This window comes from Strigops habroptila, chromosome 11 (genome assembly GCF_004027225.2).
Source record: "Strigops habroptila isolate Jane chromosome 11, bStrHab1.2.pri, whole genome shotgun sequence".
Taxonomy (NCBI): Eukaryota; Metazoa; Chordata; class Aves; order Psittaciformes; family Psittacidae; genus Strigops; species Strigops habroptila.
The window spans coordinates 2,315,146-2,337,610 of NC_046360.1; the positions used below are offsets into that span (position 1 = coordinate 2,315,146).

The following is a 22,465-nucleotide window of genomic DNA, read 5'->3' on the forward strand; positions in this document are numbered from 1 at the left end:
ATCCGTGCGCCGGCCGAGCTCGCTGAGGAGACGGCGGCCATTTTGTTCAGTGCTGGGTCTCTGCTGAGACCGGCGGCCGAGGGGGGGGCGGGGGGGGAACGAGTCTGAGAGGGAATAAGGAGAGCGGGGAGGGCAGGAGAAAGGGAGAAACGAGACAGAACGAGGAGAGAAGTCGGGCCGGCCAAGCAGCGAGCGGAGGGAGGGGAGGGGTCCGCCCGGCCCCTGAGAGGCGATGGCGGATATAGACAAGCTCAACATCGACAGCATCATCCAACGGCTGCTGGAGGGTGAGGGTCGGGGAAGGCATGGGGCGGGTGGCTGTGGGGTGGGTGGCGGCCGGGCCGGTCTCCAGGAGCCCGCCCGTGCGGCGCCTCCGTGGTCCCGCCTCAGCCGCCGCTGATGCACCGCGTCCTGCCCGCCCGGTGGGGTCGGGGGGGACCAAAATGGAGGGGCTTGCCGAGGCGCTTTGTCTTACCGGGGCTCGCCTCCGCCTCCCCCCCAGGCGGCTCTGCCCTTCAGCCCCAACTTTTCCCTCAGCCCTCGTGTTTCGGAGCTGTTCCCTGCTCTCTGATCCCTTGTGCGCTCCCTGGTGCAGTGCTGGGACCAGCCGGCTGCTCCTGATCCTCCCCTGCAGCTCTAAGGAGATGCTTCATTTAGTATCGTTTTCGTAGGAAAGTGTTTAAAAACCCCTGGCTTTTTTCTCTTGCCTTCCACGCATGCACCTGGGGTCTGTGCTTGGCTGGGTAGTCGGGGGGCTCTGGAAATAAGACATAAAGAGTCTGCAGAGGCAGGTTATTTAAAAGTCGTGAGGAGATTTGCATGGGTTTCAGGCTGTTGTGGGTTTAGCTTTGATTAGCTGCTTGCGTTAATGCTACCATAGAACTTTGGCTTTTAATTGGTAACATATGGTGGCTTTTTAGGTGTGAATAGAGAGTTGGGTTTTGGTGTTTCAGACAGTCTATGGAAGGGCTTATTGTCTTGTATTGTTACTCTGGTTTGGCCAGACTCACATGGGAGTTTGTAAATCAAAGGAAAACTCAGAAGTTGCAGGGGGTGTCTTCAGCATCATCCCTTTGGTTGCAGGGGTCAGCACCAGGCTAGAACTGTTGACTGATCTTATGGCAAAAGTCTGAGAAGGAGCCAGTGACAAATTTTCTTCTAGGCATCAGGGAAAACCGTCATTATTCAGGGAAGGAAGCTAGCCTGAGCTAGCCTCATTTCACATATGTCAGGGCAAAGCATCTCATCTGGACTCAGGCTTGAAGAGCTGGGTCAGGGATTTAACTTTTTTCCATTTGGCATGAAGTCATAGAATCAGCTGGGTTGGAATCTGAGATGTTGCTGAGACAAATGGTGAAGAAATGTCTTTTGGCTGTATTACACCCTTTCCTTGTAAGATTTTGCTTGGCTTGTGTAATGGCTTGGATAGCAAAAGGGCAGGCAGAGGAGCAATAGTGCTACTCCAGAAATTATTTGGAATTAAAAAATCCTATAGATGCATTATGGGATTATTGAACTTGAATCAAGTAAAAGTAAATAGGGCTTTTCTTCTGATGTGTTCAGGGTTTTGCCTGTTATCAGTTTAAGCTTCCCTGGTTTAAATTATTTAAAGACTTCCCTTCATAAATTTAGACCAGGATTTTCCTGAAACTCTAGTAGTGAGATTTGTAGAGCTCAGGTCCTGCTTGATGACATATTAATACAAGCTCGGCTGAAGGTATTAATTACAATTCTTACCTCATATCCCCTAGTGTAACTAGTGCGATTTTCTCAAAGTGTAAGTTATTAATATCAAACCCATGGAACAAGATAATCCTGGAAAGAGATCTGAATGATTTTGAATGATATCTCTTGTTTAAAAAGTAGTATGATGTACTATGTCAATGTGTTCTGTTCTTACCCAGCTTGTGTCAGTATTACACATTTGGAGGAGATGAGAGTTCATAAATCAGGCTTCCAAAGGTTTCCTGACAAGATCTTCTAAGAGATGGTTCATGCAATGAAAGGTGTTACCTGAGGTTGCATCAGCTGCCAGAACTCTGAAAGTAATGTTTTTCCTTTATTGACATTTCAGCTGGGGTTTTGGATACCTTGAGGCAGTGATTGTCTTTTGATATTTAAAACAGTTACCAATGTTAGTAACCTGTGCTAGTGCTCTTTCGTTGCTTAATAAATGTCTGTTATAAATGTCTTTGCCAGACAGAATAATGATTGACCTTTGTGGCAACCTGTCATTTTTATACTTTCTTTTCTAAAAAGGGCAAAACAATACTGCATTTTAGCAACTACTGCAATTTTGAGTGCTAAATTGTGTAAATTACTGTGCAAATGCCATTCTCCTCACTTGTTTAAAATGTACTTAACTCATTCTTTCCCTGAATTTTTTGAGTTCTGGCTGGGGTAAGTGACCTGAACTTCCAAGGTGGAGGTTTGCATTGTGCTAAATAGAGGGGGGTGGAAATAATCTGAAGTATGTGTAAAGATTCTCATCCTATGTAGATTTGGAGCAAACAAGAAAGACTTCCAGTGCAGTTCTGGTAGAACAGCTGCATAATGTTAGTTACACAAACTCTGCTGTGCCTGTAGCAGAACTCTGTTTCAAGGGTTTTGACCTTTTTTTTTGCACACAAAACCATACTCAAGCATGAAAACACTGCAAAATCTGCTTTAATAATCAGCTTACAAACAGAGTTGTCCAAATCCTTGCGCAAGCTTTAATTTTTAGAGCAATATCATCTTTCATTAGAGCTGTCTTTAAACTGTATACTTATTTTTTTATAACATTAAACTTTAGGTGATTTTGCTAGAAAAATAACAAACTCAAGCATTAGGAGGTACTTGATGAAATACTTCAGTGAGAAAATACAGTCAAGTAGGTATTTGTGGTTTATTATATGCCTTAGCATTGCACTGTTGGAAGAGACTGAGAGAGCTATGCCAGTAGTGAGTCTAGCCTAATAGTCAAGATGAAGTGAGGAGTGATTAATAAACTACTCTCAATTTTGTTCTTAATGTAGGGTACTAATAATGTATTCGTGGGGGAAGCTTACTTGTTTTCTGTCCTGACTCCTCTGATCAGGTGATATTGTTCTTAATTTTTTCCCCAGATAGTTGATACTCTCCCACCCACGTTAGGCTAGTTAGCTGAAATTATTAGTTTGTTCTTTGAAAGGCCTGGAAGTGCATGTTTAGCTTCTCATTCTAAGGTAAATATTTTGAGTCCTTCTTGCTCTAAATGTTAAGATTACAAAGCCATTTGGCTTTGAAATGTCACAAGAAAACATTGTTCAGCATCATTGTTCTCAACCTTGGAAAGCCATTCAGTGAAAACATTGAACATTCTGATCTTTTTTGCTGTAATTGGATTTATAGGGGATGTTTTACCTTCTTTACTAATGAGGGTTGTGTTCTGCTAGGAACAGTTTCATGAGTACAGGTCGTCTAATCCTGTCACTTTCAGTAACTGTACTCACAACAATTTTCACGAGAATAAGGCTTTTAAGGTATAGTAAATAACGGTATCCTTCACTGAGTACTGAAATGCTTCTGAAGTGTCCTTTATAGTGGGTAAAGGCTGGAACACTTATGAAGCTAATTTGCTTCACTCAGAAATAAGAAGGGGTAGACATGAGAGGAAATTACTCTCCTTCTAGGAAGAGTAGTGTAGGCAGCATCTTGATGGTTCTGAGCTTGCAGCTGTGCGTGGCTGCCAAGCCAAAACTGCCCCTAGACAAGAAGATGCTAGAAAAGCTCCCCGTAAGACGAAAAATCAGTGGCATCTTCTATGGTCATGGAAGGAGTTCCAGGAAATGGCAGAATTCCTGTTCAGCTCCAGGTAAAGAATGAGTGACAAATCCTGAGATTCCGAGTGCAAGCATGGCTTCCTTTCCATGTCATGTCAGATGGTGTTCCTGACTTGAGCCCCTTATCAGTTTCCTTCATCGGGTGTGTTGGCAGCTTTTCACAGATAAGTGGGGTCTGGTTTGGAAGTGGAGCTGATAGTAACGTAACTAAAAAACAAGATTGAAATGCATTAGTCTTACCATGGTAACGATAAATGACAGGGTAAAATAACACCATTTCAGCATACCTAACTGGAACCAAAGTTGAAATGTGTTTCTGAAAATCTTTTCTGTGCTTCAGCCTCTGCTAATGCTATTAAGGGAAAACCAAATAATGAATGGAGGCTACTTTGGATAAAGCCATGTGAGGCTGGAGTGGTGGTAGCCATTCTGAAAGCTGAAATCCTGGTTAGTGCACTAAAATCGGCAAAAAAACCTCCAAATCCTCAAACTTTTCTGTTTATACACCCACAGATTTCTATTCCCGGTAAAGCCTGTTGTATAGCTGTCAGAGAGATATTCTCTCTAATTTGCTTTAAATGGGGAAAGAGGATCATCCAGTTATTAAAAATAGTTGAACTAAAGAGTTTGGATAAACTTTTGCTGACAACGGAGAGGGCTGTTTCTTAGAAATGCAGTTTATCTCTGATCTTTTTTATTTTTCCACTAAATACTGCATTGACTGGGCTGAAGGGTCGCTTGCTGTTCAGCTTCATATACCACAATCTGTGATTCTCACAGCTGTTAATATGAAATGTGGTCAGATTTCACTTGTTGATGGGTTGGGTGTTCTGACAAAGTTTCTAATAGACAAGCAACACTTCTTCATCTCAAACAATGTAATTTTCTGTAGTTTGTAGAGCTTCATGTTAATCATTTCCTGCTGTGTTGCAGCAGTTTCTAATAATGGGAAATAGGAGCCCTGCATTTGGAAGATGAGGACTAGATTCCTATCAGTGCCATGGATTCAGTCATATTCTGTGTTTGCTGCCCAGTCTTTAAAGTGGAGGAATTTGTTATCTCTGAGTATTTGTGCTTGGTATGAGTATGTGTTTGCTGCATAGCTCTTTCCAGTGTGGAAGTAGGCTACAAGATGAAAATTTAGCAGTGATGCAGAGTCTTCTGTTTGATAATGCTGCTGTGAACTTTTGTCATATTAAAAAGTAGACTACGAATTTCTCTTTTTAGAGGCTTGGGCACTGAGGAGTTGCTTTTCAGTTTCACTTTTCAATCTGAAATTATCTGATCAAAGTTGGTAGTGCCTGCAATAAAGGAAAACCTTTCCTACATCAACTGCTTTCAAGTTCCTTATTCCCTTTGTGCCTGTGGTGCAAAACTGAATGCAAAACTGTCATAAGGAACTGCTAAAAACAAGGTGAAAACCAACCTGCAGTATTTTTGGAAATGTCTCTAGGATTGCAGACATCTTAACGTAAAATATGGTAAAATTGAGAAACTGTTCAGTAACCAGGAATGAACTGACCTCCTGATAGACTATTTTGTTTAAAACATTTTCTGTACGAGAACTCGATTCTGCACTTCAGTTGACAGTGTTTCAACTGCTGCTTTTAATGTAATACAGGAAAATGAGATGTTTGGATCAGTGAAATTTCAAGTATTTTTGAGTTCTCTGATATTTTTGAATGCTTTCCTAGTATCTGTCCTTTTCATTCTGACCTTGAATGAGGTAATATACTCAGTTTTATAGTATCATTTGCCTTCGTTAAAGGGTTGTGTGTGCAGCTATGCTTTGTACTAGCTCCATTTGCTTGCACTAAGGTGTCAGAGGTGCCATTAAATTCTCGCTCTTCTTCCTTTTACTTCCTCCTCCCCCTCTGCTGGGTGGCTGTAGCACTGCACTCACCTCTGTGTAATACACTAATTTTAGAGCTGGTGTTGGTTGTTGCTTTCCTGCAGTTCTCCTGCTTGTCTTGGAAAGCAATGTTAATTTTAACAGTTGGAACCCATGTTCAAGTCAGTACCTCTGCAGATATCATCCAGGTTCCAGGAGTGATCTTTTCTGGAGTCTTTTCTGTCCTGAGGAGAGCTTGTTTTTCCAAAACTTCTCATACTTGTACAGTAGAAAAGATTTGTTACAAGACTGCCCAGACTGGACACTGAAATTCAAGCTCTTGAAAAATGATTTGTAAGAACAGGAGCATCTGTGACTGAAAGAGGATGGGAATAAATCACTGTCTAGAAGTAGCGCCGCAGTATGTGGAGACCAGGCACAAATAAAATACTATTTGAAATGGGGCTGACTTTTTTCCTCAACTGATTAATCTTTAACTTGTTCCCTGCAATTGCAGGCTGTTGTTTGAGAGAGGTTATTTTTTATGCATTATAAGAACAAATGCGTGAGCACAGCCCTATTGACCTGTTCTTTTGACTTTATGACCAAGCTGCCAATTAGTATTGTACTGTCTGATGTCTGCAAGCTGCTTTGGTTTCGTCCAAAGCAGAGAAGAGAAACTGTAAACACACATATTTTTCATAGTGTATTATTTTTGCCTTTCTTAGTGGGATTAAGTAATGTGAAGACTCAGAGAAACCTTTTTAAGAAGTCCTAGAGGCTGAACAGCCTGCATTTCTTTGCCAGCTCTTTCATTGCGGATGAGAAAATCCTTGCACTAAAAATATAGATTTCTCAAACCAACATGCACTTCTGCATATTTGATGCTTCTGAAGCCAAAAATATTTTTTCTCAGCTTCTGAGGATATATAGGTCAATGTGAGAAGAAATTGAACATGCTCATTTCTTCTGTGCTGGTTCCATGTTGGACGAGAATGGTCCAAATGTCATTGGCAGGCAGTGTGCTACAGAGCTGAATCAAATTGTCCTGTTCTTCTTTCATTCTTCTGGTGTCTGTGCTAGTGAGTTTGTGGACTGCAACAAAGCATTTTATCTTGTCAAGGTTTTCTGCAAGCAGATGATTAAAACTGCAGGAAGATTATACTGGTTCAGTGAAAATGTATTAGAGAAGCATAGGAAACTTGTATCTGAAAACAGTCAGTTTTCAGATTTTCATTTTATCTTCAGAAATGAATGCATATGCTTTATTCATGAGCTTTAGTGACTCAGTGCATGGCATAGTCTGTATAATATTTTATACTTTATGGATGTGCAATACAGAGTTTGGTTTTAGCATTTTCTAACAAGACCAAGTCATGGAAAGTTAGATTTTTGGCTGTTCAGAAAACTAAACACAATTATGTTGTATTATTTCACAACCAAAGGTGAATTGTAAAATTGAAAAGCAGGGGAAATGTTAACATCTATAATTCAACCAGCTGGCCACTTTATTCTATAAATTTCTGTTCCTTATTGCTTCTGGATAGTTGGCATTTTGAGTAACTTGCTTATTGCTTGAGAGTGTTTGGAAAATTACTGTATGGATGAAAAAATGACTGGATGAAAAGCCTCATGCGTGATAAACTGCTGTGACAAAGATTTAACTTTCATTTATATGCTCCATTAGTTTGGATGTTTTAATGGAAGACATGAAGTTTAGTGGTAATTCCAGTGTTGTCATGTAATGTCAGAGCTGAGTGATAATACACAGGCAGTGAATAGTGAAGGAGCATGTATTGCTTGAAAGATAACATTATTAAAGCCATGGCTTTTGACCTACAATTAAGTTAATGTGACTGTCAGGATACACTGTAATTTGAACTAAAGTTTAATTTGAAGCTTGTTTGAGGAAAAGTCGTGGGTTTAGGAGATCGTCCGTGATTCTGTAGGGCAGCCTGTGCCACCATGGCTAGTACCTCTGGGAGTCAGTATGCAGGCTGGAATTCTTTGGTAGGAATGCTGTAAGTGCTGGTAGAGATTGCATCCAATGACACTTATTTTATGGATGGATATTACACAAGCATTATTTTATTCTTGGTCTAGATAAGATGTATGCTGAGTCAACGATGTTTTCTACTCTTCATCAGAGGCTTGCATAAAAGTAGGAGCCTTCTGTCCTAATGAGAAATTGTAATGCCTTTGGAACGCAACAGCTTTTGTCCTTACTCTTCCTAAAACATGCCCCCTGCTTCCCCACTTTACGTTCTGCAGTTCTCTCTTCTTGATGCCGTATAGTGCAAGGCACACAGTGACAGTACAGAGATTTGAGTCTGTAGCTTCCAGATTTCTCACTCTGAGGCTAAACAGTGTCAAGGGAATTAGACCGTAATAGTATCTGGAAGGTTACTTAGGAATTCAGGAAGGTAATATTGCATAGGTTCTTGTATTTGAAAGGGGTCAGGGGTTGTTGCTTGCTTTTTTTGCAACCGAAGACCCAAGTTTTTTTTGATAAGAGCATAAATTCTTCAGTCTCAATGCCATACAAGTTGTACACAGTAAGTCTCCTAACTAGGCAACATTAAAACCAGCAATGGTTCTGTTCCTGGAGATGTTGTTGGAGTGTTTCCAGGCATCTGAGGCTGAAATTCTGAGGTCGTTTGGCTTTGATGCAGCTCAGCCAATGGCTTATGTGGTAGAAGATGACTTTGCTTATTCCATAATCTTACTGGAGTTTGCTACAGGTTTTTATTGCTTCAGCCTTACCAGTACTCCATGTTGTCACTGGTTTTTACACCAAATAAAAATACAATAAGCTGCATCAGTAATGGCATAATCACCATTTTTATTTAGTCTTACCCTAACCCTGATAATTGCTGTTGCATGGAACTTGGCCATAGGTAGAGTATTGCAGCCATAGAAACGTCCTTTGTATTTCTGGGCAACAGAAATGGGGCAGGGGGTGATAGGTAAATGGAGAGTAAGCTGTGCTGGTGGCTGTAGGAACCTGTCCAGGCCAAGCTGGTGTCCTTGTTGTCCAGACTAGGACAGAAAGCTTTGATAGATATTAAAGAGAACCAACTATTTTGAATTGTTGCAGTGGGAGAGATTGAAGTGTTAACTGAGGGGGTGAAGGACTGGGGGAAAAAGTGGTCTGAGGTTGGGAGATAAATGTCCTACTAGCTTGTCTTTTACTGTGCTCAAAGGCAATGATAAGGAGAGCTGTTTTGTCATTGTGATAAAAGAATATTTCCTTATGTATAGTTCTGACCTTGCAGTTATACCCTTGTTTTTCTTCCATGGCTGCTAACTGCAGTGTAGAACGGGGCAGTACAATATTTATTGGTATTGTAGCCTTGTTTAGATACTGTCTTGAGCAATTATATGATAGTTTAGGGAAGCCGGTACGTTTGAGTTACCAAGTTGATGATTAAATGGGAGATTTCCTTTTCCCATCTTCAGACAGCTTTCCAGAGAACAAGTGTATAACTGCTTCGTTAAAAAAAAATAAATGTCTGTATAGTCACATTGTCCAAGATGCGCTTTATAACTAAAAGGACTAAACTGATGCTGTTTAAAATGTGGCATTTAACGGGGGAAGTGTCGAGCCTTGAATTCTGTTAAAAGAAAGTAACATGCAACTGAAACAGAAGACACTGCCCTTTCTCTGGTGATAAGACAGTGTAGTTTCACCTCAACAGACTGATATTGCCCTGTTATCTCATTCGGCATTACAGTGGCATTTAGTCAGGCTCTTAAAATAACAGCAGGGATGTTGTTGATTTTGATAACTGACTTCTGACTCCTTCCAACAGTGCGAGGATCAAAACCAGGCAAAAATGTCCAACTTCAAGAGAATGAAATCAGAGGATTGTGCTTGAAATCCAGAGAAATCTTTCTGAGTCAGCCTATTCTACTAGAACTTGAAGCTCCGCTGAAAATATGTGGTGAGTGCTGGGATCTTGATTTGATGCTTGGCGGGGGGGGAAGTGTCAGGTAAATGCAGCTCTTAAGCAAAGAACAAATGTCAAATGCTACTTTCACTTGTTAACAGTGAAACTGATAAATGATTGTAGCAAAAGGGAAAATAAAACCTTGCTGGATGCTTAGAGGTTTGGTTTCACCATACTTGTACACAGTGGTGCTCATTTTGCACCACTTTCATGTCCAGTTATACTAAAAGAATGAAGAATGTCAAAATAAAAACCTCAATAAATGTGCTTTTAAAAGCTTCCAGTATTTTATCCTACTCTAACTGGGGAGTTTACTTCAAATTGAAGTAGATTGTTCAGTATTAGACATTGGTCATCTAAAATTGTGCTTCAGTGTTCTGCTTGTCAGATGCTTATTGGAACATGGAGTTGGTTTCTTGGAATCTTGATTTTGTTCTACAAGTGTGAATATTTCTAAGTAGCTACATACTTCATCTTAGCACAGTTAACCATTGCATTACGTAGATGTCAGACTTCAGAATGTGATCATTTTATATCCAGTAAGATAAACTGATTTTTAAGTATGTTGTAGGCTGTATGTCACTGCACGCTTTTTTCTTGCTGAAGCATCGTTCCTTTGTTCTTTCTCCAGAATCAAGCAAAGAATGTAGCAAAGGGTCGCTTACATGTCATTTCCAAATAATCTTTGCAGGTGACATCCATGGACAGTACTATGACTTGCTTCGACTCTTTGAATATGGAGGTTTTCCACCAGAAAGCAACTACCTGTTCCTTGGTGATTATGTTGACAGAGGAAAACAATCTTTAGAAACCATTTGTCTTCTATTGGCCTACAAAATTAAATACCCAGAGAATTTTTTCCTTCTCAGAGGAAACCATGAATGTGCCAGCATCAATAGAATTTATGGGTTTTACGATGAATGTAAGTAACAGATGTGTGCATCCTTGGCTTGGGAAAGCAGGGTAGGAAGTGTTGGCCTTGCAGTGTTGGGTGATTCTTTCCTAACTTGCAGTTCCCTTTACACACTTCAGGAAGGGAATTTAGGAAGAGAAGTGTGTCCTTTCCCTGATCCTATTGGGTTCCTATCCTCACAGTGCAAAGCAGCATACAAGTGGGAAATCTTACTTATTGGCTGCTATGTTAACTAACAGTTCTCACTGGTACTTCTTGCTAAAGTTCTTAAGAAAAGTTCATCTAGTGAGAGGTGAGAGAATTTTACTTGACACACTTTGCAAAAGTTCACAGAATCACAGAGGTTTGGGTTGGAAGGGACCTTAAAGGTGATCTGGGGATGATGATGATGATGATGTATACTTGTGTTAAGTTAACCTGGAGAATGGGCTGGTCTTTACAGTGGTTATGTTACAGTGATTGCAACTACTTCATATTAAGACCTGTAATGTTTAAAACAAACATGGCATTGCTGCACAGTTAAGGTACCAGCTCTGTCACTGCAGGGTGCATTGAGGACACTGTATGTAGACCTTACCCTAACATAAGAAGTAATTTTATAGTGAAGTTGAAGTGTATGTTCATGTTTCAAAGGATGTGACTTAATCCAGATAATGTAGAGGAGATAAAACTGTTAAATTAATTGTGCAGTGAAGCATTCTCACAACTTGTTTTATGGGACAGACTTGGCTTGTAGCTTACAAGATGTACTCGCCATGTCTCGTTCTCCTTCAGTGAGGAAACAAAGATGTGTGGTATTTCAGAGTTGACTCCTTGGAGATTAATCACAGGCTTAGTCATAGACTGCAAATATGTTCAGGGTTCATGTCTGTTGGGAGAGTTGCTTTCAAAGTAAAACTGTAGCAGTTTCAATTTTCAGTCCTGTTTCTTTGCCTAGGGAGATTATGTGGTACAGCAGAAGAAAATCTGCTTTCCAAGAATTGCTGTTTTCCCCTAAAGAAAACAGCAAATGGCAAGATTTTCCAAAATGGATCAAATTCTCCAAGGGATAATTTTCCAAAGCAAAGCTGGGACTGGAGAGTCTGGCTGCCAGCAATGGGATGTCATTCTCTTGTCAGAACAGTGCTGTCCTCAGAGCTGCGTCAGAGCACTCTGCTGCACTGAAAGAACCTCTGCAACTTTCTCCTGAGCAGTGAAGTGTGTCAGCGGGTATCAGAGGAGATAAATTGTGTATAGGCTTTAATGCTAACTTTTTGCAAGCCTTAGTAAACTTAAGGCTGTTAGGTTGATTGTAGTTGTGATAGAGAAGCATATTGACTGGTTTTTCTCCAAAATGTCTTCCAGGTAAGAGAAGATACAATATTAAGCTGTGGAAAACTTTCACAGATTGTTTTAACTGTTTACCAATTGCAGCTATTGTGGATGAGAAAATATTCTGCTGTCATGGGGGTGAGTAACAGTTCCTTAGTCAATACATGAGAAACTGTAATACTGCAGTGTCAGTCGTGGCAGTTTCATGTTTACATTGCTGAAGCTTCAGAATTTGAGGGATTTTTTTTTTCTCTGTCTTGGTGCATGTTTGAGGTAGGGTTGAGCTGGATTAGTGTCAGTTTGGTGAATCATTGAGCTGGTGGTTTCGTCACTTCAGACACAATGATCTGCTTTTCCTTTTGTACCAAAAGGCACACTGAATAGCCTCTCCTTTTGAGTAAAGAATAGTAGGGTTTTTTAGACTTGCATGAGGAGGATTTTATGTACATTGTGAAAACATGTTGTTTTGTAGAATCATAGAATAGTTTGGGTTGGAAGGCACCTTTAAAGATTGTTTAGCAGAATCCCCCTTACCAGGGCAGGGACATCTTTCACTAGACCAGGTTGCTCAAAGCCCCATTTAATCTGATGGGTTTGGAGTTCCATTTGTAGAAATGGACTGTGTTATGCCACGTGATACCTGCTTCATGCTGCTTTTCAAAGTAATAAAATACATATTGCATCTTAAATGTTTTATCACTTGCACGTGCCCAGAGAGATCTATCAGTGAGAAATGGTATGAGATCTGTTTGATGCTGTATTTTGTCTTGCCAGGCCTGATGGTTAAAATGAACATACCCAGTGGTTTCTAGGATTAAAGTCTCTTAACAGCTCTTTTATCAGACACTTGCAAAATATACTACAGTGAGATTATTGTAATCCTGTAAGATGTGGAAATGGCTTTGCTTATCTTGCTTCCAGTAAATAATTTGGTAAATAAATATATCTATAAAGTGACTTGTCTTCTGTTACAAAAGCTTTAAAACAAATGAAGAGCAGTTAACATTGCCAGTGAGCTATGTAAAATCAGTTTGAATACAGATTATTTTTGGTTTGAATTATTAGCTCAGTCTTGAGAGCAAAGTTGGATTAAACTGTGAGCTGCATGTGTCTTACAGGCCTGTCACCAGACCTTCAGTCAATGGAACAGATCAGACGAATCATGCGCCCCACTGATGTACCAGATCAAGGTCTACTCTGTGATCTCCTGTGGTCTGACCCTGACAAGGATGTCTTGGGGTGGGGTGAAAACGACAGAGGAGTGTCCTTCACTTTTGGTGCTGAAGTGGTTGCTAAATTTCTCCATAAACATGACTTGGATCTCATATGTAGAGCTCATCAGGTATTCTAGTTTTGTACATTAAACCATAGAGTAATTTGGGTCCAGAGGGACCTGAGGTGCTCATCTGGTCCAACCCTACCCGCACATACTAAATGCAGAACAAACCAGCCTGAGTTACTGAGGATCTTATCTGCAAGGATATCTTAGATCTGCAAGGATCAAGATTCCACTGTCTCTGAGCAACTTGTCCCAGTGTTTAACAACCCTTGTAATGAACTGTTTTTTTTCTTAATACATATAAACTGTTGCTCTGATTCCTGAACCAGACTGTCTTGAACCCAGCAGAATCCTATTTTTCTCATTGTTAATGAACTCTGAATCGGGACCTGCTGTGGGTTTCCTGTTCCAGTGTGAAAGCCTGGAACTCATGCTCCTTAGGTGCAGCCAGTCTATCAGCAGCTGGCTCGCTTAAAGCTGCTTTACAGCACAGCAGGAAGAAGTTGTTCAGTCTTAATATTTCTGCTTTCTCTCTAAAGGTGGTTGAAGATGGATATGAGTTTTTTGCAAAAAGACAATTGGTAACTCTCTTCTCTGCCCCGAATTACTGTGGAGAATTTGATAATGCGGGTGCCATGATGAGTGTGGACGAAACTCTAATGTGCTCTTTTCAGGTATGGTATCTGAAGGTTTCACCTCCTGGTTAGCACAGTTACACTTTAAATTTGTTCTGGTTTGAATCACTACTTCACTGTTACAAACCCACACTGCTTGTTTCAAATGGATCTTTACCAACATGTAGACAGGGCTGTGTTTGCACTTACGTTTTCAAAAATGTGATAAGCCCATGCTGATGTGAGTAGGTGAGCTGCTTTACCCTGGAATTAAATCATCCAAGCAGAGCTCTCAGCTGTCTGCCTGCTTCCATTGGCACCGGCTCTTGGATCAGCTGCTCTCAGCTCTGTCCGAGCTCTGAGTAGGAAACACATTTAATTCCTGGTGTGTTGATGACTTGCTCAGGTGAGCTGTACAGTGCCTTTACTTGGGAGCTAATTGCTTGATAGTAAGAGAGTTAAAGCTTTATGCTAAACACCTGAACTGTCTCTTTCAGATTTTGAAACCTGCAGAGAAAAAGAAGCCCAATTCCAGCCGACCCGTAACGCCTCCCCGGGGCATGATCACAAAACAGGCAAAGAAATAGTCACTTTGGCTCTGCCTTGCTGGGACTTGTACCATAGTATATAACCTCCATTTTTAACACTGTCATGTGTACTGTTCAGCTTGCTCAAAATAGATAACGTGTTTGTGGTTTTCCTTTTGATTTGATGAATGGCATTTGCTGGTTGTAGCAGCGAATGAAAGACTTCCTTTTTCTCCCTCCCAGGAAGAGAGTTTTAAACTTTCCTTTCGCTGGTGTTACAGCCGCGCTCCACAGTGTCCCACGTTCGGGGTAATCCTGCAGCCGACTTCCTGACCTGTACAATGAGTAGTGTAAATGCTTGTTTTCTTCTGTAGGATCTAAAGAGGGCACTGGTGTGCTGTGAGAGTAGAGATTTGTTACTGTCAGAAATTACATACTGTTTATACAGACCACTGTGAACTTTTTTTTTTTTACATTAAGTTTTGTTTTAAAGGGATTTTTCTTTTAATGTCGTGTCACGTACATGTTTGTTTTATCGCTGTCGACATTAGAAATAACCTTCAGCCTCACCAGCCTCGCTGGGATGATGTATATTTAATTCAGACACTCCTCCCCTCTCCGTACACTTCCAATGACAATTAAAGCCATCATTTTAAGTGTTTGTGTCTCTTTCCTGAAGCCAAAGTTCGCTTTGCCCGTGACCCACCGCGCCGAGCTGGCAGGGCTCTCCTCCCGTCCCGCCTTCCTCTTGGAGACGGAAGGAAGTGCTGACTCGAAATAGCAAGTAGAAACGCTGTGCTGTTGATCCTGCTGTGCTCACAGTGAACACGTTTTTGTACAGTTCCCGTGTGGTCGATCGAGTGGAGCGTTTTCCAGCGGCGGCCGTGTCGGACGGACGGGAGCTACGGAGGTGGCTCTGGATCCACCGGAACAGGGTTTGTGCATTTTAGCCTAAAGACTTTGTTCTACAAATGTAGACAATGGCTTGGGAAGCCTACCAGGGGCGTCGATCTCGATCTCCGGTTTCTATGAATCTCTCACAGAATCTTGTTTTTTAAATACTGTTAATCTTTTTTGAACGGATAACAGTGTACAATACCATGTAGTGAAAATCACTTATTAAATGAAGAAGTTGTTAAATCTTCTCGGTGTCAGTTTATCACAACATGAACACTCCTGCTCCCAGAGGATGTGACTTAGAGAAATAAATTGTTCTGGAAACCCCCACATTCTTGGTTTGGATTTGTGCGAGCTACCAGCAGTAGAGATGTGCGCTGGGCACGCTCGGCTGTGTTCAGCACTCTCTGGTTTGAGTGGGGTTGTTCACTCAAGTACTGCTCTGAGAAGGTGGTAGCTGAGGATGAGTCCCATTTCCTCTGGTTCTTCATTAAACTCTTAGTGAAGGAGGAACCACTGCCAGCTGTTTGTGGCCAGGCTTGGTGTGCCCCAGCCAGTGTGGGTCATGTTGAGGGGAGATGAGTGAGGTGTGATGCTGGCTCTGGGCATCTCACTCCTCCATTCACCACTTTGTGTGTGCCTGTGGAAGTCACTTCACAAGTCCAGTGAGGTGGTGTATCCACTGGTGCAGGGGGAGATTGGGATGAGCCACTGGTGCTGTTCTGGTGGCCACTGGCGAGTTTCCCCTTGCTTCTGGAGGGGGCTGAGCTTTCCTGACAAGAAAAGCAGCCCCCAGCCATTCCTTTTACTTCTTTAATGTACGCCTCTGCCAAATCCAAGAACCTTTTTCTTCCTCCAAAGACCTTTTCCCCTCTACAGCTAGTTAATCAAACCACCTCTTGGTAATTTCTGATGAGCTTGTTAGATTAGGTTTTGGTGATTGCCTGTCAGAGGCTTCCTCACCAACTTTCACCCTTTAAATCACATCTGTGGTTTTCTTCACAGCTCTGATTTTAATCCCTGCTGGTACAATACTCACCTGCACGTCTTCTACAGATCTAGTGATAACGGAGCACAAGTGGAAATGGTTTTATGTGACTTGTGCCAAGGCAGGTGTTAACCCATCTGCAACTGTCCCCTCACTGCTCTACCTGTCACTGTGTCACATCTTCCTCTGCGACTTGTTTCCCTTTTCTCTCCCCAGATGCGGTTTCAGTGACACGTGTCTGGTCTGGCTGTGTTCCCTGGCGCAGCTCCTGGACCACGGCTGCTCGGGGTGAAGGAAGTCCCACACCAGTGGAAGGTTCCTGTCCCACCCCAGAGGAGGAAGGGAAGGCGACTTGCTGCTGGCGCTGCGGGTTGCGATCAAAAGCTCAGAGGCAGGTTTTATTCCCATTTGTTGGGGATTTTTGATCAGTGGAGGGAGAGAGGGAGCAGCAGGCACAGATTTCCTGTTGTTTTTTCCATGATGATATTTGTAGGAACATCCAGTTTGCACCCAGAACAGCAGGGGCTGTGGCTCCAGCAGGCACTGGGCCTTGCTGCAGGTGTCCACCAAAGCAGGACAGTTGGGATAAACCCAAGTTGTCTTCAGTCCTGGCCTTGTGCTGCACACCCAAGTCTAACCTGAATGTGCTGCTCTGGCAGAGTGGTGAGATGAGGCGGAGCTCTGCGTTCCCTGTGCCAATTCTCCACCCAGAAGGAGCACACGGATGAGCCTGTGCACTTTGGGATGAGGAGCTAGAAAATACTGAGGTTCCAGGAGAAGTTTTAGGCCCTCTCTAGGAGGAAACTTTCCAAGAAATGAGCGTCTTTAGGCTTTAGAATGCAAAAGGGGGTGATGTTACTGCATTTCTTCAGAAATACCTCAGGTTTGGCCCACCAGAGATGGGTCCCTGATGTGTTTTGCAGCAGTTAGCCCAGGGCACTTCCCAAATCAGCTCGTGTTTGTAGATGGAAGGGAACCCTAAATAAGAAAGGACTTTCAGGTAAAACACGAGCCTGTAGATGGAGGCAGGTTAATCCAGGCATCATTTCTAGGTCTTAAACTTCTGTAATCCTTGTGATCCCTGGGCCTCCACCTACTCTGTGGGACTCATCTGTGTCCCTCCCTGCTTGGCAGCCGAGCTCTGGTCCCAGCACAGACTCGGGATTTGATTTCAGAACTAGCCTGGAGCTCGGGCTGGTTAAAAAAGCTTAAAAACAGAACAAAAGTTTGAACCTCGGCCCGGCGCCGCCTGTTCGGGCAGCTCCGAGACATACCGGAGGGAGCCGGGGACGGGGGAATGCCGGAGCGGGGACCCAGGGATGGGAACCGGGTCTCGGGACCCGCGTCTCGGGACCCACTCGGAGCCTTTCGGGCGGGGCCGGGCGGGCGGCGGGGCCGGCCCTGGCCGGGGGGCGGAGCCGGGCCGGGGGAGGCCGCGCAGCAGCGGGGAGCGCGGGGCGGCGGGCGCAGCCGGGACACGCACGGTACCGGGAACCGGCGGGGGGGGGGAGCGGGGCCGGGGCGCTCCCGGGGCTTGGCCCGGTGAGTGCCGGCCCGGGGGTGGGGTGGGAGTTGCAGCGGGGCCCCCCCCGGGACCGCCACGTCCTTCCCCGCGGGGGTCCCGCCGGGGCCCGGGGCTCCGTCCCGCCCCAGGAGCTGACCGGTCGCTCCGGTCTCGGGGAGGTCGGGGAGCCCCGACAGCAGCCCCGGTCCTGGTTGCTCCATCTGCTGGTGACGGCTCCAGGCCCCGCGGGCTGAGCGAACCCAGAGGCCATCCCGCAAGGGATCAGGGGGGTCGATGGTGCCGGGGCAGCTCCCTGCGGGGCTCCGGTGGGCTCCACTCAGCGCCTGGTGCTCTGGAATGACGGTGCTGCCTCTGCGAGGCACCCCTACAGCAGATGACGAGGTGCCTGCTAAAGCCACCCCTGCTGTGAGTGGAGCCCAGGACGGCCCCCCAGGACCTCCAACTGCAGGGAGCGAGGGGAGGCAGAGCAGCCCGGGGGCACGGGCAGACCCACGGGGGCCCCTGTGGGCACAAGTGGCTTGTGCTGAGCTCCTCAGATGGCTTTGGCCACGGCGGATGCATGGAGAGCCCTGCTGAGGATGGGGATGTGATTTTTGCCGGGGTTTGTGGGCCAGGCAGCCCAAAGAGGAAGGGTGAGCTGGTGGTGCTGCGACCAGGGAACAGGAGAGCAGGTGCAGAGGGAACCTCTCCTGCAGCCGTTCCCAGTGCTGAGCTGCAACCGGGATCACCCATGGATTTGGGGTTGGTCCTGGCCCTCACTGGGTGCCCACAGGGGGGCGGGCTGAAGGCAGGATAGCCAATGGTGAGGTTGGCTCTGGAGGATGCAGGGAGAGGAGAGGGTTTGTACAGCTAGCCCGCCAGCCAGGCTGAAATGTGGGAATCACCTGTTTGTTTTGTCTGTAAAGGCTAAAACAGTGTGGGACCCTGATGTTAATGAAGGGAAGTTATGGCTGTTCTTCATGGTGGTGGTGTGGCTGGAGGGTGAGGATGCAGGGTAAGGATGGAGGGTTAGCCCAGGGGCAGCTCTGGGAGGGTTTAACTCAGACGTGCTGTGTAGGGGATGAGAGAGTGAATGAAGGGGAGGAAATCACTTGCTTCCAGCTCCTGTCCAAAACCCCATCGATCAGTGTCTAGTAGAAACACAGTGGCTCTTTCCAGCGGGAAACTGGCAGCTGCCTCTTGTGGCATCACGAGATGCGAGATAAGGGCGGGCATTTTTCCTCCTCTAATCAATGCTTGCTTTGGAGATGTTTGGAAATACCTCGTGAGCAAGTTCCTCGTTGTAGAGCAGCAGACGGGGTGCAGACAGCACCAGGGAGAGCAGCGGGGGCTCCGCATCGTGCTGTGGGAGGTGATGCAAAACGTGTGGCTCCACCATTGAGCAACTTCCCGTCAGCAGGGCATGTTCACGCCGCCCGCCCGGCCATGTCTGAGCACTGTCACACTCCTGTCACACTCGCTGTGGTGAAGCAAGGGCGATTTGGCATCCTTGGTGAGCCCCGAGCAGGGAGGTGACACTCTGTTCTTGTCTCTCAGGCATTGGCAGGGTGATGCCAGCTTGATCCAGAGCCATGTCCAGGTACTTGAAGCACTTCACGGTGGTGGGTGATGACCCAGTGCAGTGGAGCAACGACTATAAGAAATGGGAGGAAGAGGAGGAGGATGCTGGGGAGAAGCAGCCAGATTCGGAGATCAAGCTGGAGCCCACCAGGAGACGCGTCTCCTTCCAGGACATGATGAAAAAGCTCTTCAGCTCCCACAGGTTTCAGGTGAGACAGAACTAACCCGCACTGAAGGGAGATGAGGGTGAGGTTCGGCCAGTGGTACCTGTGACAGCAGAGCTGATGTGGGATGGAGCTCGTGAGCAGTCACGGCGCTGCAAGAGCGGCTGCTGGCTCCGAGCCGAGCTGTCCCATCGGAACATGCCGCTCTGCAGCGGGTGCAGGTGTTTCCTGACTGGTGACAAGCCTCAGTGCATGCTCCTCACAGCTCGAGCTCCCCAAGGCACCCCCTATGCCAAGCGCTGGGCAATGGCTGGGTTTGGTGGGCACCCAGGAGGTTTCGTGTGGGTGAGACTTCACAGGAATAAACCCACTGCCCCGGGGCTGCAGGAGTGGGAGTGCTGGGTGCGAGCAACAGAAAGCTCCGTGACGTACAACCAGCCGAATTGGGGACCCAGGGCATTGGGGCATGTTTAGCTGAAGGCTGTATTGGCGCCTCTTGCTGATCTGTCTGTGCTGGGTGGGGGTTCATATCAGTTCTTCTCCTCCAACAGATCTTGGTTGTCTGTTTGGTCATCCTGGATGCCTTGTTGGTTCTTGGGGAATTGCTTATGGACTTGAAAATCATCCATCCGGACAAATATAATATAACCCCAAAGGTAAAATACAGGGTGATTTCGCTCTCTTTAGTGGTTCAAAGCCCCCTAGATGGGATGACTGGGCAAAGCAGGACCTGGACCCTCAGCTGTTGCTGAGGCAGCAGTCGCAGGCACACAGATGGAGGCCTCACCAAGACTCGTGACAGCCCTAAGTGTGTAGGACCAGTCTGGCTCAGTTCATTCCATCCATGCAGCAGCCTTCTGTTTCCTTGGGCTGCAGCAGAGCTGAATCAGTCTTACCACCCTTCTCCTGGTCATCTTCACACCTTCTGGTCCAGTCCACTGGCTGCCACATGCTCTGGTTGTCCTTTAGAGAAGAAGTCCCCAGCCCTTCCCCTTGTAGAGCCAAACCAGACATGTCCTTGAGTGTAGGAAGTTTTCCAGCCTGCCCTGCTTGTGAGCATGCAGGAGGGTTTCCTGGCCCTAAACTTGCACTGTCTTTTCCCAGGTTTTCCACTACCTCTCCCTTTCCATTTTAACTATCTTCCTGGTTGAGGTGGGGTTTAAAGTCTTTGTCTACCGCCGGGAGTTCTTCCACCACAAGTTCGAAGTGCTGGACGGGATCGTGGTCATCGTGTCCTTCATCCTCGATGTCGTCCTCATCTTCCGGGAGCACGAGTTCGAAGCTGTCGGGCTCCTGATCCTGCTGCGGCTGTGGCGGGTGGCCAGGATTATCAATGGTAGGTGTGAGCTTTCCCTCTGCATGGGCTGGACTTGACAACCTTGCCTGAATTACCTGGGCTCAGGTCTTTGTTCCTTTCTTACAGCCATCTCCCAGACCCCAGGGTCTTGCTCGCCCAGCGAACTCAGAGCTTCATGGATGTAGGTTTTGCTGCTGGAGCATGGCCTTAATTAGGCTGGAATTTCTTTGGAGCAGCAATAATCTGCTGCTTATGTTAGTGTGATGCCTTGGTGATGGCCAGCTCTAGCATGGCAGCATCAGGGCACATTGCCCTGAAAGCAACCCGTAATCTGCTCTTGCATCCTGGAAGGGATGGCTCATGTCTTAGGTTTGCATGGTAGGATCCTTTTGGGGCTGTTTTAACAAGGGAACAGGGTAAAACCCTGCCTTCCTGAGTCAACTTCTATGGCAGAGTAGGTTTTACTGCTCTGATGTTCTGTAACTCCGTCATCCCCTGCAGGGATGCTGCAGGGAACATCCTGATCCCACTCTGGATCTTTCTTACTTGGATTCAAAGAGTTTATCATAAAAAGAGGAATATAAATATCCCCAAATCAGACTTCACTGAGTCTGCTGGTGAAATTGTAATTGTTGCAAATAGATGTGAATTCAGACGCTTCTGAAGCAAGTGTAGCTAGACACATCTTCTTCTGTCTTGGGGAAGGAATTTTGGGAGTAAAAAAAAATGTGGCAATGACATTATCCCTAATTCCTGCATGAAACCTCAGCCTAAGTGCTGTCCTGTGCCTCCGAGTCCACTCTTGGTGAGTGCTCTGTACTTGATGCAGCTCCAGCTCGTTAGTTGGAATGAAAGGCAACGATGGCTGGGGCCATGTCCTTTGCCTGCACCCCCAGCTGCTGTTTTGATGGGGAGAACATCCCTTATCAGCAGAAGTGTCCGGGAAGGGGGGAGATGTGAAAGCAGCATGTGGTTCTTTTTAGTTCTAGTGAAAGTCAGAGAGAAACTGAATTTGTGTGCAGTGCCTGAGCCCCAGGAACCTTGGTGTCTCTTAACATGCCATTTTACAGCAGAAAACCAGTATTGCATGTACAAGTGAACCCCCTTAATCCTGGGGTGCTCCTGGTTTCCCCCCCCCCCAAGCTTTTCACCATCCCCACTCACTTGGAGCAACAGAGAGGACAAAGAAAATCTGCCCCAAGCTTTGGCGTTGTGTGTCTGAGCCCTGCACAGTTCATGGTTCACTGCCCATAGGGACTGGGTTACAGGCAGGTGGGGACTGTTCAATGTTATCAATGCAAATAAGCAGCATGGCTGCTTTGTCTTGAGGAAGGAACCCCAAACCCCAGCCTGCAGCACTAGAAACACAGGCATGCTTCAGTGCCTGCCCCTTTGCACGTTGTTCTGGCGGCACCCGGAGGAGAGCTCTGCTGGGTAGGAAGAACATGATGTTCTTGATGCTCTTACCAGGCTATTCTGGTTTTTTCCCCTCAGAAAAGGGTGGGAAGAAAATGTCTTTACTGCGGGGGCTGAGTTCACGTGTAAGAACCTGACAGTACTTCAGTAGAGAAGTGACACCTCCACTGGAAGGAGCGTGCCCTTAGTGCAGCTGTGCAAGGTGAAGCCAGAACACCTCGAGATGATGTGCTGTGTCTGTGTCCTGTTCCACCGGGCCAGAGTGGTCAGCCCCAGGGGTGGACGAGCCTTGTGCCCAGGCTGTGCTGAGAGTAAGGCTCCCCACTACATGAAACCAGCTAGAACACAGCCCCTGGTGTTTTTTGTTGTCAGCAAAGCTGCCCCCAGTTA

General features: G+C 45.5%; 2 protein-coding genes across 6 annotated transcripts in view; both read left to right on the top strand.

The window, feature by feature from the left end:
* On the top strand, nucleotides 1-15,373 carry PPP1CC (protein phosphatase 1 catalytic subunit gamma). Of its 3 annotated transcripts, XM_030500822.1 has the most exons (8): nucleotides 273-287; nucleotides 1,905-2,045; nucleotides 9,447-9,578; nucleotides 10,276-10,506; nucleotides 11,842-11,946; nucleotides 12,927-13,150; nucleotides 13,627-13,761; nucleotides 14,199-15,373. In XM_030500822.1, coding segments are annotated over exons 2-8 (918 nt in total). In that variant the 5' UTR covers nucleotides 273-287; nucleotides 1,905-2,044; the 3' UTR covers nucleotides 14,289-15,373. The 3 variants fall into 3 exon arrangements, with proteins under 3 accessions (XP_030356680.1, XP_030356682.1, XP_030356681.1); XM_030500820.1 differs by lacking the exon at nucleotides 1,905-2,045 and having other exon boundaries at nucleotides 1-287; XM_030500821.1 differs by lacking the exon at nucleotides 273-287 and having other exon boundaries at nucleotides 1,010-2,045.
* Nucleotides 15,027-22,465, top strand: part of HVCN1 (hydrogen voltage gated channel 1) — an 11,109-nt gene continuing 3,670 nt past the window's right edge. The window contains exons 1-5 of one of the 3 annotated variants that reach the window (XM_030500829.1): nucleotides 15,027-15,163; nucleotides 16,330-16,504; nucleotides 19,175-19,407; nucleotides 19,914-20,018; nucleotides 20,467-20,698. In XM_030500829.1, coding sequence (XP_030356689.1) covers nucleotides 19,210-19,407; nucleotides 19,914-20,018; nucleotides 20,467-20,698 — 535 coding nt within the window. In that variant the 5' untranslated portion in view covers nucleotides 15,027-15,163; nucleotides 16,330-16,504; nucleotides 19,175-19,209. Of the gene's footprint in view, nucleotides 15,164-16,329; nucleotides 16,505-17,520; nucleotides 17,598-19,174; nucleotides 19,408-19,913; nucleotides 20,019-20,466; nucleotides 20,699-22,465 lie in introns of those variants that run through there. The other 2 variants (XR_003993665.1, XM_030500830.1) reach the window with 2 other exon arrangements.

What these genes read in the sequence shown, in the direction of transcription:
- PPP1CC (XM_030500820.1), top strand. Translation starts at nt 233, where the DNA reads ATGGCGGATATAGACAAGCTCAACATCGACAGCATCATCCAACGGCTG. An exon ending in TTATGGGTTTTACGATGAAT is followed by an intron (nt 10,507 to 11,841) that starts GTAAGTAACAGA and finishes AATGTCTTCCAG; the next exon opens with GTAAGAGAAGATACAATATT. An exon ending in CTCTAATGTGCTCTTTTCAG is followed by an intron (nt 13,762 to 14,198) that starts GTATGGTATCTG and finishes TGTCTCTTTCAG; the next exon opens with ATTTTGAAACCTGCAGAGAA.